This window comes from Phyllostomus hastatus, unplaced genomic scaffold, assembly GCF_019186645.2.
Source record: "Phyllostomus hastatus isolate PE091 unplaced genomic scaffold, TTU_PhHast_1.1 phas_scaffold_555, whole genome shotgun sequence".
NCBI classification, from domain to species: domain Eukaryota; kingdom Metazoa; phylum Chordata; class Mammalia; order Chiroptera; family Phyllostomidae; genus Phyllostomus; species Phyllostomus hastatus.
In genome coordinates, this window is record NW_025334036.1 from 14,275,168 (window position 1) to 14,293,234 (window position 18,067).

At 55.6% G+C, this 18,067-nt stretch overlaps 1 protein-coding gene across 4 annotated transcripts in view; it reads right to left on the reverse strand.

The window, feature by feature from the left end:
• HERC2 (HECT and RLD domain containing E3 ubiquitin protein ligase 2) overlaps nucleotides 1-18,067 on the reverse strand; it is a 198,849-nt gene that overhangs the window by 65,712 nt on the left and 115,070 nt on the right. For all 4 annotated transcript variants that reach the window (XM_045824954.1, XM_045824955.1, XM_045824952.1 and 1 more), the window contains exons 39-52: nucleotides 16,775-16,956; nucleotides 15,815-15,962; nucleotides 15,534-15,730; nucleotides 15,067-15,297; nucleotides 13,836-13,974; nucleotides 12,493-12,636; nucleotides 10,097-10,239; nucleotides 7,481-7,748; nucleotides 7,204-7,340; nucleotides 6,080-6,178; nucleotides 4,154-4,322; nucleotides 3,928-4,053; nucleotides 2,385-2,493; nucleotides 2,130-2,269 (exon numbers count right to left, since the gene is read on the reverse strand). In XM_045824954.1, coding sequence (XP_045680910.1) covers nucleotides 2,130-2,269; nucleotides 2,385-2,493; nucleotides 3,928-4,053; nucleotides 4,154-4,322; nucleotides 6,080-6,178; nucleotides 7,204-7,340; nucleotides 7,481-7,748; nucleotides 10,097-10,239; nucleotides 12,493-12,636; nucleotides 13,836-13,974; nucleotides 15,067-15,297; nucleotides 15,534-15,730; nucleotides 15,815-15,962; nucleotides 16,775-16,956 — 2,232 coding nt within the window. The remainder of the gene's footprint in view (nucleotides 1-2,129; nucleotides 2,270-2,384; nucleotides 2,494-3,927; nucleotides 4,054-4,153; nucleotides 4,323-6,079; nucleotides 6,179-7,203; nucleotides 7,341-7,480; nucleotides 7,749-10,096; nucleotides 10,240-12,492; nucleotides 12,637-13,835; nucleotides 13,975-15,066; nucleotides 15,298-15,533; nucleotides 15,731-15,814; nucleotides 15,963-16,774; nucleotides 16,957-18,067) is intronic.

Here is an 18,067-nt window from a genome sequence, read left to right on the forward strand (position 1 = left end):
GGCAACATCCCACAAAGCAAAAGGTTGCGGGTTTGATTCCCACACAGGGCACATGCCTGGTTGCAGGTTCGGTCCCCGATGGGGGTGCCTATGAGAGGCAACTGATCAATGTTTCTCTCCCTCTTTTTCTCTCTTTCTCTCTCTCTAAAGAACATAAATAAAATCTTTTTAAAAAATGTATTATGTGTAAAATTTTAAAACATGATAATTTAAATCAGAACGAGGGCAAAGTTAAAGGGATCTAAGGTCCTTGCTTAGGAGGAAGATAAAACACTAAATAATAGGTTTTAATAAGACAAAGAAAAGTGTTATAATAAAAACCATTATTGGTCCAAAGACAGAGTGGAGAAAAGGAGCCAGGAAATGAGAGGACACATACAAATACTGAGAAGCTGTTCGATATAAATGAAAAACATCAGCAATTGCCTTAAATATAAATACCTAAATGATCCAAATAATACACAAAAATTATCACATAGAAAAATTTTAAAACTGTTTACAATGTGTAAGAAATATATCTAGCCCTGCCTGGTGTGCCTCAGTGGACTGCCAGCATGGAAACCAAAGGACCACCGGTTCGGTTCTCAGTCAGGGCACTTGCCTGGGGTGTGGGCCAGGTCCCCAGTAGGGGGCATGTGAGAGGCAACCACACATTGATGTTTCTCTCCCTTTCTTTCTCCGTTCCTTCCCCCTCTCTAAAAATAAATAAACACAATATAAAAGAAAAGAAAAGAAAAGCTCAAATCAAAATCATCAATTAGGATGGCTGTAATGGGAAAAAAAGGAAAATAAATGTTGCTGAGGCTGCGGGGGAAGCGGAAGCCCCTCCGCACCGGGGGCAGCAGAAGAAGGTGCAGCACCAGAGAGAGCCTCCAGCAGCTCCTCCCGAGGCCCTGCAGCTCCACCCCGGTACTGAGAGCAGGGACGCCCAGCGGTCGGTAGGGAACGTGCACACGTCACCCCCAACTGCAACAAGGTAGGAATAACCCAGTGGCCATGAAAACATACACGATGAACAAAACGTAGTGTATACACACGATGGAACATTACATAAATATGAGAAAGAAATGGATTTCTGACACGTGCTGCCATGTGCATGAGCCCTGGAAGCAGAACTCAACATGAAATAAGCCGGTCATGCCCTGGCTGTCATAGCTCAGTTGATTGAGCGTGGGCTACGAACCAAAGCATTGCAGGTTCGATTCCTAGTCAGGGCACATGCCTGGGTTGCAGGCCATGGCCCCCAGCAACCGCACATTGATGTTTCTCTCTCTCTCTCTTTCTCCCTCCCTTCCCCTCTAAAAATAAATAAATAAAATCTTAAAAAAAAAAGAAAGAAAGAAGCCGTCACAAAGCGACAAATGTGGGGCAGTTTCATCTAGGACACACATGGCAAACACAAGGCCCACGGGCCGAATGCGGCCCAGCACCCTGTTTTATCCGGCCCGGCACCTCGTTTCTACCCAGTGGCGGCACCGAGCTCTCGCTTAACTGTTCAGGAGTAGTTACATGTATACAGTCCTAAAATTACATTCAGCCTCTGAAGGCAACCGCAAGGGTGATGTGGCCCCCGGTGAGAATGAGTTTGACGCTCAACTTAGGAGACACTTAGAAGCATCGAATTCAGAGGCAGAAAGCAGATTAGAAGTTGCCAAGAGCTGGGGGAGGAGATGAGGGGCCTTTTTGATCAACGAGTACAGAGTTTCTGTCTGGAACGATGAAAACATTTTGGAAATAGTGGAGACGGTGGTGTACCGGTCCCTGAATTGTACCCTGAAAAATTATTAAAATGGCAAAGCCTATGTTGTATGAATTCTGCCACAATAAAAAAAATATAGAAGACATACAAAGAAAAAGACTTGCTCTCCATCTATCTGAGTTCACACCTAGGCAATAAACCACATTATTAGCTACTTGGGGTCTTTTTAACGTTCTTTATGGAGAGACAAGCAAGCAATTTCCGTGGCCCCACAATGTTGAAAGAAAGCCAGTCATCAGGCAGGTAGGACCCTCTTCCAGGCTTCACGGTGTCCTCTGTGTGGGGCCCGCTGCCTGAACGTGACCTTCAGAGAGCAAAGTCACCGCCTTGCTGTCCAATAACGACCTCACCAAGAACACAACCGTCCTACCTGGCTCGTTTATTCTGCCGAACGTGTGCCTGGTGTTGTGCTTTCTGGTCTTGAAACACGTTTCACAGAAATCAAAGTCGTCACAGTTCCTGCACTTGAACCTGGGCCCGTTGATGGGAAACATCTGGCAGCCGTCGCACCTGCGTGGAGAGCAGCCGTGAGTTGCTAAGGAAAGGAGGAGGCGCTCACTGAATTTCATTCCACAGAAAGCCACCCTGCCCAGGCAGACCCAGGCACAGGCAGACGGAGACTCACGTGACGCCGGGGTGGATGCTGGGCACCAGCTCCATCTCGGACAGGAGCCCCGTCCAGTGGGACTGCTGAGGGAAGTCCACGATGACGTCCTTCCCATTGGCACTGAAAGCTGGGGCAGAGCAGAACCGCCTGAGACATCCCCGTCACTAGCAAGAACCTGAAGTACAACTTAAATTATCCCTCACCGTGTGACCTGCATGTCCCAAGGAACATTTCCGTCTCAGAGAGACGCACAGGGACTCGAGCCCCTGACCTCAGGGATCAGCTCCACACTCAGGAGGGAGGGGCCACGGGGGTGGGGGCTGGGGGTTGGGGGGAGACTCGGGCCAGCAGTGACAACTGTGGAGGCCCGGCCATTGGGACATGGGGGCTCACTCGACTCTATTCTGTACTTTCGGATGCTTCAAATTTTCCACCATAAGGTGGGCTGGTCTGTGATCACACCACGTCAGTCACCCATCAGGACCTCCAGGAACGCCAATCACATTAATGACGTGAAGACATCTCTTGCCCTCCGATGAGAGCCAGTGCTGCTCCAAGCAGTTCGTTACCTCTAAGCCAAGTTCTGACTTTTACCATTTACCTTTGGTTTGATTTGTAAAGCTTTTTTTAATAATCTCATAAGAAAAATGTAAACCCCAAGTGAAATGTTCGATACGCCACTTGGTTCTTGTGAAGCTGAGAGACGCCCCCGCCCCGGGCAGCCGCACCACAGCCGTGGGACAGGAGGGACTTTCCCACAAGGCTCGAACAGAATGGAAGAAGGCGGGATCTCTGTGACATTGCGGCGTACGCATGTGTAATTCCTTCCCAGGCAGCTGCTAACATGGACGTACCACCCCTTTGAAAAGCACACTACCTGTCCGTCCTAAACTCTCAGCGTCACGGTAAATGTGAAGTGGGGAGAAGTTGTTTCCAGGTTCCTAAGTCCCCTCATTTGCACGTTTCCGTTAAGTTTAGTCCTAAATTTTTATTAAGCATCAAGGAAAAGAGAAAAATGGTCCCGGACAGAGGACGCTGGCCCGCACGCGGGCCGCTGGGTGGAGCATGTGCACAGCACCGTCGGACCAGGCCCCCGGGACCACGGAGAACACAAAACCCCCCAGGCACGTCTGCTCCAGTTCCGGTCGGCCCACACCCCGAACAGCCAGGCGCCCCGGCTGCCACGCACGACGGCCTCCTCTGCCAACCCTGACTTCTCCCTGGCTCCATTCTTCCAAGATGTTCACTAAGATACCCCCCCTTAGAATAAGCCCGCTTCTTCGAACCTTCCCCAAAATACCCAGCACGCACCCCACGAGCCCTCTGGGACGCCCCTTACAGGGATGCCTAATTTCCAGGGCGCGCATGCCCCCGAGACGCGTGTGAGTGCCCTGCCCTCAGCTGCAGGTGTGCTCCCGTGTGGGCAGCACCGACCAGCACAGAACACTATTTATCTCGAGGCGTTCTGCACACGTGCTTTCCTGCCCTTGAGTGAAAAACAAAACAAAACAGGAGGTCCCGTCAGCTGAGAATTGAGAGTCCTGTCGCGCAGAGACGTTACCTTTCACGACGCCCACGCTCTGGTGCGTCACGGACCCCCACTTGTACTTCGGGGTGGTCACCGAGGCTTTGACATGCACCTTGTCGCCGATCTTGATGTGGGAAGGGAAGCTGGGCGGGGGGTAGCCTGCGGGGGGCCAAGGACGGAGGCGCTGTCGTGAGCACTCCTGCCCTGGTGGTCCGTGATGTGGCGGAGAAGGCGGGGACGTGCACGCGCGGCGGCTCACCTGCCAGCTCCACGTGGATGTAGCGCACCCAGTAGGTGCCGCCCTTGTGCTGCCAGTCGCACTGCACGTTGAGGTCGTGCAGCCCGTCCCGGTCCAGCTTGATCACCTTGCCCACGTCTCCCTCGCACACCTCCTCGTACGTCCGGCAGCACCGCACCATCATCCCCACCTCAGATGGAAAGCGAGGGACAGATGCAGCCCAGCACACAGCCCGGACAAAGGAACTGCTGCTAAGCCACAGTTTTACTCCTGATGGGGGGTTTCCTCCAGTGTGGGGGGGAGGGGGGTTGGCACTCAAGGCCCCCGTGTACAAGTGGCACCAGAGCCCCTTGGAGAGCCTTGGGCTCACTGTCAGAGGCCGAAATGCACTGGTGCCAGAAACAAGGGAGCACCCGCAGACAAACGTGCTCACTCCAGAGAGCGGCCTGATCGAGGGGGGCGATGACTGAGATCCAGCAAACCCAGACGGGCCAAGGAAGGCCGTGCAGAGACGGAGAACCAGCTTCTGGGAACCCTCATCAGGACCAGGGCAGCAATCAGCCATTCAGAAAATCGATGGAGCAAAAAAAAAAAACATGAAACAAAGCATCTATCCTGCCTTTCCTATAGAAACGGTGTTATAAAAAGTAACCAGAGTCGATAGGAAAGTTTTCTTCAAAGAAGAGAAGCCTACAGCTAACAACTCGGAAGGGACAGCAGGTAGAGAATCGCTACCCGGCAACACACCGGGCCAGTCCGGGTGAGGGTGCTGACGGCTGTGGAAGCACCAGGAGGGACAACAAAGGGAGAGAGACAATCTGAACGGACGAGGACAACAGAGCCGGCTGACGCGACCCAGCCCAGCGACACTGCGGGTGGGTCCCTGTGGTGCCTTCGTGCTTAAGAGGCCACCTGGGGCTGGACACCCCGGCCGTCACTCCACGTGCACGACACGCAGAGGGAGGAGGAGGTGGGCTGGCGCAGCTTCCGCCACAGATACACGGTGTGAACAGAGAGAAGGCAGGGAGACTGGTCTGCATTAGGAGACACTTCAGAGACACATCGCCCTAATGTGAGGCGTATGAGCTGGATCGTGTATCTGAATTTTTTTTGAAGTCCCCCCAAAAGGTATTTTTGAGAACACTGGGAATATCTGAGCAAGCACTGGATATGAGATGATATTAAGGAGTTAAGTGTTTATTTTGGTAACAGTAATATCATGTTAAAAATAAAATCTGCTCTGGCTGCTGTAACTCAGTGGATTGAGCATGAGCTGTGACCCAGAGGGTTGCTGGTTCGATTCCCAGTCAGGGCACATGCCTGGGTTGCAGGCCAGGTCCCCAGTAGGGGACACACGAGAGGCAGCCACACATTGATGTTTCTCTCCCTCTCTTTCTCCCTCCCTTCTCCTCTCACTAAAAATAAATAAATAAAATTTAAAAAACATAAAAATAAAAAATAAATGTACAAAAGTAAAAAAAATAAAATAAAAAATCCTTTCTCTATTAGCAATACATACTGACATATCTACTGGAGAAATGAGATGATTTGGGGGTTTTCTCTGGAGTGACCTCACAAAAGAATTAGCACAAGAAAGGGTTTAAGTGAGTCAAGGACTACATGACAAGCACAACTAGATTTTATCAGTTAAAGAAGGCAATGAGAATGACACACGCAAGCAGACACGGGCTTGAAAAAGCATCCGATGGGGGGCCGACCAGGAAGCACACGTCTCTGGGCCACGTCGCTGTGGCCCAGCCACCACTTGCTCTCTGGCTCTGTATCTGCCCCAACCCCCCACCCTCGGCTCCAAGGTCCCCGGCTCCAGACACAGGGACCCCCCTGCCGGGCACTGCACCCCCCTCTCTAGCCGCTGACTTCCCGAGAGGCAGGAACACTGGCTGCCTGAGGGGCTGAGTGAGGCTCCCGCCTCCGGCCACGACTCACCTGAATGTTCTCCCTCACGTACACGGCGTAGTCGTCATTGCTCAGGAAGTCCGCCCGCTTTTTGTAAGTCTGGCTCTCGGTAACCACAGCACCGGTGGACTGCAGAGGGCGAGACAGACACTTTTTTTAGAATGGTGAACCAGATAAACCCACTCAAAAAGAAAGAAGTGTGTGAAATATGTAATCTTAAGATACAAAGCATGAAATATTTACCATATTTTTCCCTACAAATTTTTCTTTTTTTTTTTTTTTCCGAGCAGGGAAAGGTTTATTCATGGATAAGGTCTACCTTGAGAAGATGAAACAACTAATTCTAAACACATTTGAACAGCTAAAATTCTTCATTTAGACAACTTAAAAAAAAAGATTTTAGCCCTGGCTGGCGTAGCTCAGTGGATTGAGCACGGGCTGCGAACCAAAGTGTCGCAGGTTCGATTCCCAGCCAGGGTACATGCTTGGGTTGCAGGCCATAACCCCCAGCAACTGCACATTGATGTTTCTCTCTCTCTCTCTCTCTCTCTCTCTCTCTCTCTCTCTCTCCCTCCCTCCCTCCCTTCCCTCTCTAAAAAAAAGTGAATAAAATAAAAAAAAAAGATTTTATTTATTTCTAGAGAAAGGGGAAGGGAAGGAGAAAAAGAGGGAGAGAAGCATCAATGCGTGGTTGCCTCTTGCACGCCCCCTACTGGGGACCTGGCCCACAACCCAGGTATGTGCCCTGACTGGGAATCGAACTGGTGACCCTTTGGTTCACAGGCCAGCACTCAATCCACTGAGCCACACCAGCCAGGGCTAAAATTCTTCATTTAAATAAGATTAATGGTAATAGCACAGTAAGCAGAAAAAGTCTCAGAAACTGAAAGTACAGAAAATTCCTGAGGCAGTTCCCAATGAATCCCACAAAAGAATTTACTCAGGTCAGAAGTCAAGGTGTCATATAAAGCACAATTTTTTAGTACAGAATTTTCTAACGCCTACCCAACCCCATCAGATGTGGGAGCGAGGGTCTGTTTTAAAGCCAGAGCGCCCCTGCACGCCCAGCAGGACTGTGGAGAACCCCCTGGAGCAGCCCGGAGGTGCCCGGCACAGGACAGGCGGGTGCAGGGGCCACACATGGAACCACTGACCATAGCGTAGGCCATGTCGTCGAACTCCTCCATCACCTCCTCGTCCGAACAGTCCTCCGAGCCCGTGTCCACATCCGAGAGATCCGTGACCTGCGCGTCAGCGTGGTCCAGCAGCCAGCCCACCAGGGCCTCCACGCCTGCGAGCAAGCACACGCAGCACACCCACGGTGGCCCCACGGCACCCACCTGCCCACGGCCCTCACACGCCAGCATCACTGGCCGCACCTGCAGGCACGAGGCAGACGCCGCGTGCGGCACCCACAAGGGGGGCGCATACCTGGCAAACCAGCGGCGTTCCCGGAGGCGCCGGTGAGTGACTTGAGCGCGAACTCGATGTTCCGTCTGGGGAAGCCCATCTCCATGAGCTGGCGCACAGTGGGTGGCGCGGGGGCCGGCGACTGCTTGCGCTTCTTGGCTCGGACCGGGCGTAGGTGCGGTGCAGGCATGGGCGTGGCGGCCTCGCTGGGGCTGCCGTCCTCCGATGCCGGGCTGGACGGGTGTGTGCACTCCACCGCCAGGCACTGGCACACGGCCAGAGCGGCCGCCTGAGCAGAGGACAGCGGCGATGTGAGGACAGGCAACTGCAGCCTGCCACCATGACACGCGGGGAGCCCAGACTCGCGTGTGCATTGAAAAAGGATGGTGCAACCCGACACAGGCGCCTCCCGTAGTTCAGCGCAGAGGGAAAGCACGATGGCCTGTGAACTGCCACCTGGCACACACAGAGCCTGGGAATTTAGCCAGTTCGCAATGTCTTCTAGAGAAAAGGCTGCAGAAGCAGCAGCCCTGAGTGCTGGGCAGGGCGTGAGCTGAGGGCGTGAAGGTAGAGTGAGGGCCCCCCCAGGATGAAGCAGCGCCCACCACATCCCGCTCTTCCCCTCTGGACAACAAGCCAGAGATGACACGGGACCCACGTGTCACCCAATTCGCTCTTGGCCACACAGAGAGCAAAGCACCCCTCTACGAGCGAGGCAGGAAGAACAGTGAGGGAACCACACCGGGAAACGAGGTGCTGGGACTGGGCGGGGCAGCTCCGTCCCCTCCACCAGCACACACAGCGCCCCCTCCCACCCCGCCACCCGCCTGCAGCCTGGCCTCGGTAGCAGGCGCCCTTGAGGCGCTGTTTGATCAAACTGAGTGTGGGAAGGACAGGCTGGGAAGAAACCCTGGGCTGCCAAGTACCGAAGTGTCTGCAAGATAGACTCCCGAGCCCTGCACCCGGTGCTCACGGAACCCAGAACCACTACAATGCAACACTTGACACGCCTGGGATGCCATAAAAACCGTCAGGTATGAGAGGAGGCCGAGCCAGGAACAGTGTAACCGAGAGAAAAGACCAGGGAGTGGACCAACAGGCAGCACAGACGTCAGAATCAGCACCAGAGAAATGCGACCCAACCACCAGAAGCTCAGGGGCAGCTGCTTGTGCCTCGGAGTGTGGAGCACGGGAGATGCACACAACTGGCCACGCCGACATACCACGAGCAACGGCCTCACACAGAACCTCGCCGTGTGTCTGCCAGCCGTGCGGGGACAGACGTGGACCAGAACAGGGCGTGCAGGGCAGGGAGGAACACCACAGTCAGCGGTTCCCAGACTGCAAGGGGCGGGAGCAGAAATCAAGCCAAGAGAGGCAGGGCACGCAAGCACGAGCCCAGGGGCGCGGGGTGAGCACGCACACGCAGGCACGCAGGTCTCAGTGAGGACCATGGGGAAACAGTGCTCAGCCCCGCAGACCGAGGGCACGAGACCCACCACGCGGAACCACCACCACGGGAGACAGACACGGGACGTGCTCTCCAGGACAACAGCCCTTCCCGGTCCCCAGAGGATGGCCCCTCACTCTGCCTTCCTCTCCTCCTCTCTTCCCACCACGGGGGACCCCCAGCGTGACTCGGGGTGCACTCTGCCCAGCACCCTCCTCCTCAATGCCCAGTGTCCTCGTCCATCTCTGCAGCTGCCTGGAGACGCAGCCACGCTGAGGCCACCACTGCCAGCTGGAGCTCTGCAGGCCTAAGCAAAGGCTGGCCAGTCACTGAACATCCCCCCCCTCCCCGGGTGCCACCACGCTCTGGGGACCGCCGCCAGCCTCCCTGTGGGCAGCCAGAGGCAGCGGCCCTTCCCTCTGGCTCCCCGCCCGCAGCGCCCTGGCCACTGAGGACTTCCACCAGGCATGTTCTGCCTGCCAAACTGAGCGCCTGAGCTATTTTGTCTTCGTTATTTTCTCCAGAATTGTTTATATATTAAGCAGGAAGAAGGCTTTTTAAACATATCGAGTTCTCCACATCTCAGGCCCTGACGGCTGCCACCCCCAGACCCGATCACGTGTCATCTCCTCTGGGGACACGCACCCACAGCCCCGGCCCCTAAGCGGCTGGGAGTGCAGAGGTAGGTGGGGTGGGGGGGGGTGAGGGGGGTGAGGGCCCAGAACCCGGCAGTAATGGAGCGTGTCCCTGAAAGGCTTTGGACTGAGGGGACAAGCAAGCCAGTGCCACCCTCACAGGTCAAATGAGCTCCTTCCCGAGCAACATTCCCTGGCAAAAGATCCCTCTGTGAATATTGGAGCATTAACCCATGCTGAGTCTAGTAGCCTTTTTTTAAATAATTCACAATGAGGCTGAACGCCAACCCCTCCACTCTCTAACTAGTATGATGATGTTCTACAACTCAGAACCAATGTGACACGTCAATTAAAATCCACGACATGTCAGGGAGGCCCCCGAGCTCCACAGGGGCAGAGCCCGTCCTCGGGCCACACGAGGCACAGACACCGAAAAGAAAAGAAAAAGAGGGAAAAAAAAGAACCTATGAGCGAGAACATTTACATCAAGGAAGCAGCTAACGTTCACCCAACGCCGTGCAGGGGACCGAGCCGCCGGGGAGGCCATGGTACCTCGAGCTCCTGCTTGTCGAAGATGGCCTTCACTGGGGACGGCTGGGTGGCCGAGGCCAGCAGCTGCTGTAGGAGGATCATCGGGGGCTGCGGCCCCTCGGGAGACATGTCCCCCAGGTCCGGGGACGCAGCTGCACCATCATCTGGACCGGAAAACAGAACGTGCATGGCGTTAATGATAACGCACCAAGCATGCTGAATGGGTAGGACCTCTGTCCCCTCACGAGCTAGACAAGGCAAACCTGCGAGGCCCAGATGTCCACAACTAGCCTCTGAAGAGGTCCCCACCCCCTGCTTTTTCAGCTCAGTCCTTCGTCAGGGCACCTGTGTCCTTGGAGCCAGCTTGAGCACCCCCCCGCCCCCCGCACACTCACCGCTCAGCCGCCGTCTGGGGACCCCTCCCCCCAAGTGCGTGCTCCTAGCCCTGGCTCCCCCTGCCAGCCCTCGTTCATAGCACGGTCAGGTGCCTTCTGTCTGTCTGCTTCCCACTGAGCAGCCCCAAGAGGCGGCCGACGCCTCAGTCTGCCCCAGCCCCCTCAGCTCTGCGCAGCACCTGGGCTGGCTGTGTTGGTTTGGCGACAACTTCCACTAACCCTCTAACTGGAAATCTTTCCCTTCAAGGGCCAGAGAGTAAATGGTTCACAGCTTCCAGCCACATGGTCTGCCACTGAAGAGGGACAGTGGCCAGAGACAACACGTATATGTCCCCATGAAACAGGACCAAACCAGGTGGCCGGGGCGCTTCCTCGGGCTGTGACCCGACTCAGTGCCACCGCATCAGGGACCACATGGCAGCCAGCTGGACGGGCTCCCAGGGCTCTGGGGCCTGACCTCCCACCGTGCTGGGCTACCTTCCAGGTCCCTGCCCCCTGGTCAGCCTCACGTCCCATTCAGCACATTAAAGTGAACTCACAACACCCACGCCCCACACCCCACGGGACTCTCCCACTTTCTTAGAGGTACTCCTCACTGGCCTCCCTGAAACAAGCCTGAAATATCAGCCGCCCTAGACTGCTCACTGCTTTTCCAGAGGTTTCTCATCTAAAAGACCACACCGTCCATGCCTCCTGGAACCTCTTTCCACTTCCCACGCTTCCCGTGGGAGACACCTTCTCACCAAGCAGGGAAGCGATCCTCCTGCCCCCACGATCCCCTTGTTACAAACACCCCTACATCTCACCAGCCAACTGCTCATCCTCGGTGTCGGCCCTCCCCCGTGGGTCCCACCACAGCTTTCCACGTGAGCCTGCATCTCACCCGGGCCCCCATCACAGAACATCTCGGGAGTTTCCAGCTTTTCCCACAATCATCCACAACCCAAGGTCCTCCTAGCCCCTCTACCAACCAGAGATCCCCGGTCTCGTGCCCCAAGGGTCTGCCACACCCTTCAAAGCGCCCCCCCCCCGCCCCACCCTGGGCTGCTGGTGTCCCCAGGACATCCATGGAACTGTGCACACACGTCGGGGAGCACCGGCCTTGGACAGAGCAGGCCGGGTCAGAGTCCCCGCCCACTCTGACCACAGAGAGTAAGGGGCACAAACAAGAACTGTCTTGTTCACATAACACTCAGCACACTGTCTTTCCACAGATGATCAAAAAATATTTCATGGCTTCGGTTTTTTCTGCTCAAAAAGCTCATTATGGAAAATGGAAGTCACTTTGAAAGTTTAAAGTAAGTCAGCTGAAGTTCCCTGGTCAGTGTCTCAGTGAGCAGATAAACCTACAGGCCAACCACAAACAGGGACACCCCTCGATGTGCTTTTCTGTTCGTGTTCCCATGGCAACGGGCCTGTGTGCCTTTCATCACTGAGAGCAGCTGCGCCGAGTACTCCACTGCGAGGACGCACCCCTGGCAACGGGCATGTGGCCGTCTCTGGATTCAAGACAGAACACGGCCACCTGAGCAGCCGCAACGTGTGTCTGCAAACGTGTCTTCAGGCCTCGACATGTGGTGCATTCCCACAGGGGACTTGCGGTCAGTGGACACACAGAGACAGGTCAGTGGACAGAGACACAGGGAGTGCACGCGTTCCCTCTGACGGCCACCAGAGGGCGGCACCGATGCCAGCCCCAGGAGCAAGGAGTCCAGGCCACGCTTCAGGCTTCAGGCCTCAAACCAACGCAGGTCCCTGCTGCGGAGCAGGCTCTTGCCCTGAGGTCAGGGTGCGGCCTGAGAGTCCGAGTTTCCAGCACTCCCCTGCGCTGTCTACACTTCACGTCGAGGCGGAAGCTGCATCTCCCTCCTCCCACCTCAGCCCTCCACCTTCATCCTCGAAGGCAGTGACCTCGTCGGTCACAGTGCGGTGCCTCCTGGCCAGGCGGCCCACCTGTCTCCTACACTGAGGAGCCACCTCTAGCTCCCCACTGTGGAGCACCCGCCCTCCTCGCCAAGGTACCTGTCTGCGCGGCCACGGCCTCCTGCACGGCGGGCTGGGACAGGATCTGCCGCAGCTGGTCCTGGTGGGACAGCAGCGCCCGGCCTGCCTTCAGGATGTACAGCTTCAGCTGCTGGCTCCTCAGCAGGTCCAGGTCCACCTGTCCTGTGGGAGGACAGGGCTCAGCGGGAACTGGCACCCCGTACAGGCGCTGCTCTCTGCGGCGGCGATGCCGTGTAAACAAGGCCCACCCCGTGGGAACCAGCTGACCGGGCCACGGCCATCAGGAACGGAGGCCTCGTCCACCCAGGGCTGAGACTGGGGGTTCGGGAGCGCTCCCCTGCCTCCCTGGTCTTCCCCTTCCCTGCTCCCCACTCGACTACCTCGGTGGGCCGGGCTGAGGATTAAACAAACGGTTTAACACAGAACTGTTAGCTATTCTCAGTATAGTCCAACGTTTCCCAAATGGCTAAAATTTTTACCCAGGGTGCCACCTGAACACCCTGGCTGACACTCCCTGCCCACAGCTGCCTCCTTGTCAGGATGGCCGCCCTCCCCAGACCGGCCTCTGTCTAACTGGAGGACAGAGCAGTGCCCGCAAACCACCAGGGATCGGGCGGAGGAAGTGCCCGGGACGCAGGCGAACCAAGGAGCTGAGCACAGCTGTCACAGTGGTGTTCCCAGGCAGGCCAGGCCAGAGTCCCCGGAGGCAGCACAGGGGGCCAGGGGCAGCAGGGGACGGAAGAAGCACAGGTGGCCCTCGGGTACCCAGCTTGACTCCCGGGCAGATGGGCTTGCTCCCTGTGACCGGCTAAGAGGCAGGGTGAGCTGAACTCCGCACGGGTGCGTGCGCCCTCCAGCCAGCGCGGAGAACTAGAGGTCCAGGATCAAAGGAAGTCACCGCCGCCAACACCACAGCAGCCGTCACAGCGATGGGGGAAACGGGAACTCGAGGAGACAGGGCAAGGGGAGCCGGAGTTGGGGGTGGTGCCACAAGGATTCCCCACAGGCAGAGGACAGCCGGGGAGGAGAGGGCCCAGAGAGCACTCAGGAGCACGGGGAGGAAGATGGAGAGGCCGGGGTCCAGAGAGGAAGCAGGAGTTCGAGCCCAGGCGGTCCACGCCCACCATCCACAGGTGTGAGGCAAGGCGGGTCCCAGAGCAAAGGTCCCCGCGGGTGCACGAGGAGCGGGTGGGACAGACTCGTCCCCAAACACTCGCTCAGAATACACCGGGCCGGCCGCCGCCAGCACCGAGTCACCCTCTGCATCCCTTACACGTGCCTCTCGGCACCCGCCAGGCCCCTCGCCCGCCTTTGCTCAACAGCGTCGGTCTTGTAAGCCCCAACAGTGGCCACGCACTAACCTAAAAACCCCTGCTTGGGTGACTTCTTTATTTTGTGCTTTTCCAGTTTGCTTCCCGCGAGGTTCACCAGCTGCGCCCACACGGAGAGCATGGGCTCTGTGAAGGGCAGGTTGGTGATGCTGAACGCCACGGCGGGCAGCTGCAGAGAGAGCGAAAACCGTCACCGCGTGGCCCGGGACAAGGACGGGCAGAATGTTCCGGAAGCTCACATAACCACAAGCTTAATTCTGAGAGACCTGACACAGCCAGAGTCCGCTGACATCTGAGAATGATCATTTTAAAAGACAATGCTAAAGGGAAGATGTTTACATGTATAATAAATGTAACCTAAATTAAGTTTTTTTTTATCAGCTTGTCAACAGAACTTATATTGGGGTGGTATTATCTACTTTGGCATTTTCTATACATTTTAAGTAAACTATATAACGTATGTGTATTTCTAAAACAATCAAAAAATGTTTATAGAAACACACAGTCAGAATACAACTTAGGTTACATGAGGATAACACAAACCCCTCCCTCTCCCGGGCATCTCTAGTTCAGATTTCAGATGACAGTCACTGCTACAAAAACCATGTCACACAAAACAATCAAAAAGCATTTTCTACATTGGTTATTTTTTTAATTAAAAAAATTTTTTAATGTTGGTTATTTTTTAAAAATATTTCATTTATCTATTTTTAGGGAGAGGAGAAGGGAAACAGAAAGAGAGGGAGCGAAACATCAATGTGTGGTTGCCTCTCACATGCCCCCTGCTGGGGACCTGGCCCACAACCCAGGCATGTGCCCTGACTGGGAATGGAACTGGAAACCCTTTGGTTCACAGGCCAGTGCTCAATCCACTGAGACACACCAGCCAGGGCTCTACATTGTTTTAAATAAACCATTTTTAGGCTTTTTAGAAAGTTGAACTACTCAACAAAAATAAACTTCAATTACCATTTTAAAATAATGTAGAGGCTCATGGCGCCTGCTAAGTTGCCACTGCCCCCACCCGTCTTTTAGGCTGAAACAAGGCGTGAACTACTAATCTTCATAACCCTGGGAGCCAGACCCTACTCATCCCGGTCACACAAGGCAAACCAGGGAGAAAGGCAGGCAGCGTTCCTGTGGTTGGGAAGCCTCCAGAGGGCAGCCGTGACCCACAAGCAGCCCGGCGTTGACGTGAGAGCGCGGTTCCCACAGAAAACCCCTTTGCCTGGCCACCCGGGAGCAGGCGTGAGTCACCTACCGGCCTCAGCTGGCTCAGCGGGCAGACGCGGCACGCCCGCATGTCAGTGAACTGCACGGTGATCCTGCCCTTTGGGGTGATGCGCGTCACGGTGCCTTCCCCGAACTCCTCGTGTGTGACCTGGCCCCCCAGTCGCAGGCGGCCGTCGATGCCCCCGATGACAGCCAGGACGGCCATGAGGCCGCCCACCTCGGGGCTCTCGCAGTCCAGGGGGCAGTCCTCCAGCAGAGCCTGGGGCGGACAGACGGCTTGGGTGAGACGGACGGGAGCCGGGGAGCTCCTGCGTCCTACCACTTACAGGAGGGGCAGATTCACTTTTTATACTCGTGTCTTCAATAATTATCACCAGTAACACGCACTTTAAAATGCATCTCTGGAGAAAACGCACAGCATTTAAAAAGATAATCTCTAAATTACAGTAACGTTCCGCGGAGGCCAGTGCGCAGGCGCGAACGCCGGGCACCCACCCCGTCGGCCGGTTTGGCCCCGCAGCCGCGGCTGACCGACTGCAGCTGGGAGTTGATGTGCTTGTTGATGAGGCTGTTCCACTGGCCCAGCGAGTGCAGCGTGCGCAGCAGGGCCACCGCCTCCTCCGCCAGGGTGCTGCTGTGGGTGGCCGTCAGCGAGGCCTGGGGCCGGGCCCTCCGCCTCCGCAGGGTGGACTCTGCAGGGAACAGAGAGGGCGCTAGGGGGCGCCCGCTCGCCCCGCCGATGCCACCGACCAGGACGTGGGAGGCGGGCGGCCCACCTCTGAGAAAGGGGACGTCGGAGGAACAAGTGGTGAGCAAGCTGCCCAGGAACCCGAAGAGCTTCTCCACCAGGCCCTTCATATCCTTCGCCCGCTCGGTCTTGTCCCACGACGGGAGCACCGCTTGCAGGAGATGCAGGGCTAGGATCTGCAGGGGGCGAGTCAGAACGGTCAGCGTCAAGGACAACCAGCATGTGACACGGGAGGAGACGGGAATTTTATTTTCTCTCTCTTTCCTTTCTGTTCCTATAATGGAATTAACCCTGTGAGAATTCTGACGTTCCTTATTTTACAGCCAAATCACAGCCAAGTCAATTAATGGCATAGATGATTAAAAAACGAGCTACTTTACAGATGCACGTACTTATTCAATTAAAAAATAGCCCTGGCTGGTGTGGCTCAGTAGATTGGATGCGAGCCTGCAAACCAAAGGGTTACTGGTTCGATTCCCAGTCAGGGCACATGCCTGGGTTGCGGGCCAGGTCCCCAGTAGGGGGCGCAAGAGGCAACCACACGTTGATGTTTCACTCCCTTTCTTAACCCTTCCCTTCCTCTCTCTAAAAACAAATAAATATAATCTTTAAAAAAAATTCTTCTTAGTCTGATTTTCAAGACCTTCACTCTACAACCCCTGGGAAGTGGATGAGATTTCACCCCTCACAGAAAAGCCCATTGAGGACCTAGGCTCCTCACTTCTGCAAAACCAACACCGGAGAGTGCCCTCCTAGCTGCCAGGCGGGGTGCTGCCCATTTCTGAATCTCTTAACAAACCCAATTGTACCTCCAAGTTTTTAAAAATCTGCTTCATGTTGGTTCGAATTCTTTTCTGCACTCACCGCTGAACCCAGCCCCCTAATGTCAAGAACCGGCAATGTTGGCACCTTCACGCCACTCCTCCCAGCGGTCCCCGAGGTCCCCGAAGTGGCGCCCAGTGGGACGAGCCGGGAGGCACCGTGTTACCTGGCGCTGCAGTGAGGCGGCCGTGAAGGGCGCGTGTCCCTCGACGACCCGCATGAGCAGGGCGATCCAGGGTGGAGAGCTGAGCGCGGCGCACATGTGCGGCGTGAGCGCGATGCTGCGCACGAAGCCCAGCGAGCACCAGCCGCGGTGCTGCTCCCGGCTCACCAGCCGGCTCGGCGAGGCTGCGGGCGACAGGGCCTGCTGACGCGCGCGCTCCAGAGTCACCTGCCCGACCTCAACCTCCAATAATTCACCCGCTCCTCCTTTCAATAGATAAGCTGCCTGGCAAACGCACGGTAAGTTCACACGTTCAAAGTGAGACAGAGAAGCAGGAGAAGACTTCTGGGCTATTTCAAGGAACATCTGACATTTCTAAAACCTTTAAAGGTCGTGTAATAACTCCCACGAGTTAGGAACTACATGTCCTGTTTCCGGGTCGTGGGAAAATGATTCACAGTTCAATAATGTGATTTGTGGGAGTGCACCTGTTACATCTTTCTTAATACTCAGTGTTTTAAACATCCCCCCTAATGCTGTTTCTACTTCATCTGTACCCGGAATGGCCAACCCAAACATAAGAAGCCTGTGTTAACAGGAGAGCTCGATCCAACTGAGCTCTGCTGAGACCCTACCGGTCTGCTCCACCCTCCATCTGGGCCTGGGCCGCCCCCTCCCCTGCAGGGGCCCTGCCCCCCTGCTCTGCCAGCGTAAAGGGGCACAGGCTCACCATCACACCCACCCACTCCCATGCACACACACGCACATTCACACCAACCTTCACATGTCCACTCACACCCCACAAGCACACACGCTCATAGCATTACACACTCAAGTGTTTACTCAAACACACCCAGTTACAGACACATTCTCACTTCACACGCCCATGCCTGCATGCTGTCTCCCTCACTCACAGTCCCTCATTCACACCCAACTCACACACACTCACAAGCACTCTCACAAGTATACACTCATACATGCACTCAAACACGTACCTGTACATACACACTCACCCCCCACTTCCTAACCGATTCTCCCCAAGCCCTCACACACACTCCAACACTGCAGGGGGCTGAACCGGATCCCCCAAAACCATGTTCATCCAGGACCTCAGCACGCGACCTTATTTGGAAACAAACTCCACGCGGCTGTTACGAAGGTCCTGGAAGCGGGTGACCCTAAACGCACCAGAAGTCCTTCTTCTAAGGGACAGAAAAGGGCACACAGAGGCACCGGGGAGGTGTCTGTGTCCCTCAGAATGTGGCCTCACTCGGAAATAGCCACAGAAACTGTGAC